This window comes from Nanorana parkeri, unplaced genomic scaffold (genome assembly GCF_000935625.1).
Source record: "Nanorana parkeri isolate BGI_ZX_2015 unplaced genomic scaffold, ASM93562v1 scaffold2408, whole genome shotgun sequence".
Lineage (NCBI taxonomy): Eukaryota > Metazoa > Chordata > Amphibia > Anura > Dicroglossidae > Nanorana > Nanorana parkeri.
Window position 1 is genome coordinate 125,781 of NW_017308676.1, and position 7,020 is coordinate 132,800.

Genomic DNA, 7,020 nt, shown 5'->3' on the forward strand with positions numbered 1-7,020 from the left:
CCCCAGTCCCCTGTCCCCCCCAGTCCCCTCCACACTTAGCTGTCAGCTGCGTTTGTCCCCGCCGCCAGTCCGGAAGCGATTCTCCGTTCCCCGAACTTCCGGCTTGCGGGGGAGGATACTGATGGCAGAGGAGCCATAGGCTCAATGAAAGGGATGGGGCGTGGCCTACCACAGGGCTGTGTGTGTCTATGGACGAACACAGCCACTGTGGAAATGAGCGGGCAATAGCATGTATGGGTGCCTCCATTAGACCAATGGTGACACCCGTGCAGGGGGCGGAGGGAAGAGCGCTGCGGGGACCCACTAGAAAGCGAGGAATGTACCCTCTCAGTGTTGATGGTCTGTTGCCTGGTGGTATGGTTTAGGAGGGGGGCAAAGTGCATGCTTGCTACCCTTCATTTTCTGGCCACCCAGACTGCATGTATGGATATGTGTCTGGTGTAAATTTTAGGTGGAATACCCCACACCAACTTAAAAAACATTCACGGGGCACCCCTTAGAATTCATACCAGACCCATATCCAGACATGCAGCCTGGATGGCCAGGAAAGGCAGCACAGCCCTAAACCATACCAAGCCACATATCCTCAACATTGGGAAATCATCTTGCAAGGGGAAGGGGGGAGCCAAGTCTTTCCCCCCTTGCAAGGCATCTATTATATATTGAGGGGACAGGGGCCTCATCTTGCCCCCCAACAAGGATGTGAGGCTTTGCAGGGAGATCTATCAGAATCAAGCAGCCCTCCAGATATCGAAATGCTTGACTTAAAGGAGAACTATGGGGTTAAGGCTTTTCCCCATAGTTCTCCTTAGGGTAACGGGAAGACACAAACTAGCTTCCTCCCGTCACCCTAAGCTCAGTATATAGGGAGCTACAGCTCGCGGTATACTGAGACGCCGCAGCTGAAGCGGAACAGATTTTGTCTGCTCCTGTTTTGATAAATTCCCCTCATTATGTTCTCTTTATTCACTACCAGCAAAAAAAACAACAAAAAAAAACAGATCCCATGTCAACTGCTATATGTAAATTAACCAGACAGGGATCCCAGATGATGTAATTTTCCAAATATGATCATGTGTCCTGTAAACACAACAGGAAGTGAGAGAAAATCTTTCCCCCCCAAAAAAGTGATTTCAGTGGAACAAGTAAAACAGCAGAAAGGCATCATGGCACACTCACAAACCAGCATGTAAAACAACTTGTCTCACCACTAAGGATAATAACAGAGGTTTGGATACACGTCTTCTGCAGAGGATGTGAATGCCGCACTGCCGCTCCAAGGCACCTCTTATAGTGCGGTCCTAACTCTAAACTATGAGAGTCTCCATCTTGGAGCACATGGGGATACACGTCTTCTGCAGAGGATGTGAAAGCCGCACTGCCGCGCCAAGGCACCTCTTATAGTGCGGTCCTGCTGTTTTACTGTTCAAAGCCCATTTCGTGTGCACCTTACTGTGTAACTGGTAACAAATTGTTGAGTGCGTTTGTCGTTTGTTTTTCAGTGGAACAAGTGTCCCCATCGGAAGATTTCCTCTCTATTGAGCTTCTGGTGAAAACTCAAAGATTTCTCATTACTTTCAGTCCCTTTGACAATGGTTATCAGGAACAACAGAGGGTGTGTGTGAAAAAAAAATCTGTCTGTCTTATTTTATTGTAGTAAATAAAACATATAAAATAATTTGAGTTAATTAGTTGTGATGTTTGGGGAATTTAGCACAGATGGCGAGCGCTCAAAGACCACGTTAGCATAAAACAAAACAGTCTTTTATTGCTTCCAGAACAACTCACCAACTCAGCATGGTCATATACGCTGAGTGGCCAGATTATTATGACCCCCCCCATCAGTACTTGGTTGGGCCGCCTGGTGACTCCACGAGATGATGAAAGGTGATGACCTATCTTCTGGGTGGAGTCCGCCTGACTCCTGGACACAACCTGTCCCTCTTCCCCGCAGGAGCCCTGAACACACTCCTGCCACTAAAGCACGGACCCAGGAACGGAGATTTCATCCCACCCAGAGCTCTCAGAAATCTCCCGGCTCCAGGATCCCAACTATGATCCAGAAAACCTGGAGAGGACTGAGAAGCCGGCTCTTTCCTGGTACAAGCAATTGCTTCCTGGAGCCGCTCAGCCCCTCTGGCTGAGAATCCTGGGTGACTTTTAGGCCACCTAACACCGTGGTCACACCACGCAATGCCACATAATATATTAATTTAAATAAATGATCAATTAAACATATCCCCTTTAAATTATTTTTCATCTAGATCCCGAGATCGCAGTGTTCTGAGGACTGTTTACCTGGAAACAGACAAGTGCCGAGCTCAGATACATTTGAATGTTGTTATGGTTGTGTGCCATGCTCAGAAGGAGAGATGTCCAATGTAACAGGTGCATTTTATTATTACTTTTTAATACACATTTTTTTTTACTGGTAAAAATGATGTAAAATAGATTGGAAGCGTGATCTGCTATATTTTTTTTTCACTTGACAATCTTTCAAATTTTTAGGCTAGGTTCACACCTGGGGCAATCCGTGAACGCGCGGCAATCATCGACGGCAGCGCGGTCACGAAAAATCATACACCACCGCCGATCGATTATTTTCTAATGGCACCCCAGGAGCGTTGGGCAGATTGCGCAGTTTCCTACCGGCGAGACCGCCCGCGCAACTGAACACGAGTCGCGCATTGTGTGTCGCAAAAAAAGGAACATGTACCTTTTTTTTAAACTATTGCCGCGCGAAGGTAACCCCCATTGAAATCGATGGGGCCGAGCGGCAATCGCTGTGTGCAATTGTGCACGATCACGCGGACCCGGGACGCGCATCCACTGATCGCCCATATCTGAACCTAGCCTTAAAGGAGAACTATGAGGTGAGTGATTTACACTCACCTCATAGTTCTAGCTGACCTGTGACAATGAGACTGTCCCAGGTCGGCTCAGTAGATCGGGAAGAGAGCGAACACATACCAGCGTTCGCTCACCTCTCGATCCTGTCACGGCTCCCTGCCGTGACAGGGGAGGGGCTGGATTCCCCCCTCCCCGCTCCGATCCTCCAGCGCTGACTGGTGGAATGGACGGGGGAGGGGGCGGGTACAGCTGGCTCTGCCTCTAGATAGGCAGAGCCAGCTGTCACTCACGCAGCTGGGTGGATCCCGACGTCCAGGTCGGGATCCGCTCCGGCTGCGGCGTCTCAGTATACCGCGAGCTGTAGCTCTCTATATACTGAGCCTAGGATGACGGGAGGACGCTAGTTTGTGTCCTCCCGTTACCCTAAGGAGAACTATGGGGAAAAGCCCTGACCCTATAGTTCTCCTTTAAACATATTTTACAATTATTCTTCCTCCCTCATTCATCCTCCCGCATTTCACCTCAGAGGTAAATCCAAGGTTGGTTGTGGTGTGTGACACCAGAACTGATGAAGTCTCCCTTGCTGCTTTAAATACATAAATACATGTTATAAAATAACACACACACACACACATATATATTTACCTTTTTTCCTAGAGTCTTCAGATCAGTTTGATTATGTCACAGGTCCCTCCTCTTCTCTGGTGGCAGTGGCTGTGAGCAATCCTTACACCAGGACAGTGTGGCACTCACTTAATTAGGAATACTGTGAGCCCCCAGACCCCTCACCCTCAGGGGACATGTCCATGATGGCCTGACCTCACGCGAATGGGCACCAGGATTACTTTTAATTGGAATAGGTGCCATATTTTTAATTATACTCATAACACATGATATAAGAAGCCTTCAGTCGATACATTGCACTGTAGCACACTACATTTCTAACTCATCTAACTGATTAGGATAAAAATAAACTTTTCACATTCTATATTATTTTGTTACATATCAACAATTAAAAGAGGTAAATTCCTGTCTCCCAATACATTTTACAAACATAAAATTGCTGCAAAAATGCATCCTGTAACAAATAGAATATAGTTATTGAGTAAACAATTTTTGCTTTATGTCACCACTATCAGTGCCCTGCTGTTTATATTACCGGTACAGATGACAGCTCGGGCCACAGTAAGTGGCCATCGCAGCAGGCAGGTCAGCGGGTTTTCAGTGGGTCTAGTTCATCGTGTTTGACGAAGGTCTACATGGCTGGATGACGCCAATGAAGATGGATGTGCAGCATGGCACATTACTAATGGCTGTTTATTTATAAAGGCTTCTCAAACGTCTTGGTGTCTTTATTTACTTTTTGCTTTATTTTGTGAATGAGTAGGGGTACTATTCATTCATGTGGGGCAGAGGGGAATCTGGGGGTCCCCTTTATTCTTAAAGGTTGCTTCCAGATTCTGTTTAGACCCCCATGAGAACCAGGCCAGAGCTGTGAAGAAGAGGCTCTTTTCCTCATCAATATGCAATAGATGAAGGGAATCCCCAGCCACTTTATTTACAAATAGAAGGAAGTGGCCGGGAGTTGTCATGTGCCGGCAACTTGAGCAGCATTTTTTTTGTAAATATCAGTTTTGCTATAGTAGATTGTATACATACAGGCACACCACTTCACAGACAGGTCCAAGTCATCCCCCCAAGCATGTAATTCAAAGGGAATGCGTTATTCCCAATGTTGCGCTTTAAGCAATATTAAAATCCCAGCCAAATTTATTTTTTTTCACATTTTATTTGCTTTGGTACATATCCTCCATGTTACTGCTCAACCCACCCATGCCATTTGTTTGTCAATCCCTTGCTTATTAGCCTACAAAATGCCCATTAATGATTTATACAATTCGGCTCCTTTTGACTTCAACGGGGTTCAGATCTGGCACCCAAATTTAAGTTAGGTTCACCAAAACCACTCTGAACCTAACCCATCACTACTGGAGATCATTCATAAATATTTTTTTTTCCCAATACATTTTCTAATCTTTGTACATTAAAAAATATAAACTTGTTCTAATAATGGGATAATAGCATTTGAGAGTTAGATATGGTATTTAAGGTGAAGTATCACTCCATGTGACTCTCAGATTATGTTCTAATAGCGCACAATTGTTTATTTTTTCTAGGAAGTGAGAACTGCATGAAGTGTCCAGACCACGAGTGGCCAAATGAGAACAAAACTCGGTGTGATTCCAAGCTGATAGAGTTTTTGTCTTATACTGATGATAACTTGTCTTTATCTTTTATTGCTATCACTTTGTTGTTTTGCATTTTAACTTTTTTAATAATGGGTATATTTATTTCTTATGGTGATACCCCCATTGTGAGGGCAAACAACAAGAGCCTCAGCTTTGTCCTTCTGGTCTCCATCTCATTGGGTTTCCTCTGTGTCTTCTTGTTCTTGGGTCGCCCCATGGATACAACCTGCAGGCTACGCCAAGTGTCTTTCGGAATTCTTTTTACCATCGCGGTCTCCTGTGTGTTGGCCAAGACTGTAATGGTTTGGCTTGCTTTCAACGCCACCAAACAGGGCAGTGTGTGGAAACAGTGGGTTGGAGTAAAACTGCCCAATTTTGCTGTCTTCATCTGCTCATCATTCCAAGTTGTCATCTGCATTGTATGGCTGGCGATCTCTCCCCCCTTCCAAGAGCTGGACACACGCTCCTACCACACAAAGATCATCGTTCAGTGTAATGAAGGGTCAGTCATTGGGTTCTACTCTGTCCTGGGATATTTGGGGATCCTGGCTGCTGTCAGTTTTATTACAGCTTTTCTAGCGAGGACATTACCGGACAGTTTTAATGAAGCCAAGTACATCACCTTCAGCATGCTGGTGTTCTGCAGTGTCTGGATTTCCATGATCCCGGCCTATCTGAGCACCAAAGGGAAATATGTAGCGGCTGTGGAGATTTTTGCTATACTGACCTCAAATGCCGGACTTCTATTTTGTATATTTCTTCCAAAATGCTACATAATTATTTGTCGCCCCAATTTAAATTCAAAGAAGCATTTGCTTGACAACAGAGGCAAATAATTTTTACACAGTAACTTTAAAAATGTGAACCTCCATGGATAATGAAATACTTTTTTTACTGATACCCCAAACACATATTGGTAAAAAAAAAAAAAACCTGATAAAAAATAAACCTTTATAAAATTAAGTGATCTCTGCTCCGCCGTCTGATGCTTCTGGGAGGTTCATGTGACATCATCGTGCCTCACTTTTACATTTTACAGACATTATTAGACAGATTTGTATCTAGAGGCTGTCAGGAAAGCAGACCTTTATTTTTCATGGAAGGTTCACTTTCCAGCTTGGACACCACTAATAACCAGTAGGATTTTGTAGAATTATTTGGAATGTTTTCCTTCCGTAGTTCTGTGCCATTGGTACTCCTTTGTTTTAACTTAATGGGTGTCATTTTTTTCAAAGAAGTTAAACTTTTTAACAGTTAAAAAAACAAACACATAGACGTCTTCATTGATTTAAAAAATAAAAATGTTAATTACAAAAAGTTATCAAAAGGAATAAAACTCTACAGAATAATTATTGATTTGCACACACATGCGCACCCAGAGAGAACTTACTATGGTCTAAATCCTTGGTTCTCAACTGGTGGGTCGTGACCCCATGTTCAGTGGGTCACAGTGAGCCTTCCAATTTCTAGGTGAGAGGCTCCTCAGTCTCCACCTTTCGCAGCACTGTCAGTTCTTACGCCAAAATATGCTGCCCGGCACCGAGTGTAAGCTTGAGGCGCAGTGGGCCGCGGCTATGGCTGCCAGGGAGCTCCATCCATACATACAGCTCCCTCGTGTGTCCTGTAGAGGTGCCTGGACTAGAGCGACGTCACATTCTGGCTCCCGGCACCTCTACAGGGCACGCAAGTTTTTTTTTTTTATTGAATGATATACTTTATTAATGCAAATTAAATATACAAAAAACAAACTACACATTCGGGGGTACATTCTACCCTGTACTGCGACGCAGCGCAAAAACACTACATAACAATACAGTGCACTCACACCAATAAATTACATTCACCCCCCGCGGCGAGATGCCTGACATGCAGCGGCGTATTTACACTCTGTGCTGCCCCAGGCAAGACAGCCCCCTGCCGC

The 7,020-nt window shown here is 44.8% G+C and overlaps 1 protein-coding gene across 1 annotated transcript; it reads left to right on the forward strand.

The window, feature by feature from the left end:
• The first annotated feature begins 5,188 nt into the window (after positions 1-5,188).
• Positions 5,189-5,935, forward strand: LOC108801617 (vomeronasal type-2 receptor 26-like). The gene has a single exon (XM_018573508.1). The coding sequence runs from the start codon at positions 5,189-5,191 to the stop codon at positions 5,933-5,935; it is 747 nt and encodes a 248-aa protein (XP_018429010.1).
• Positions 5,936-7,020: the final 1,085 nt, after the last annotated feature.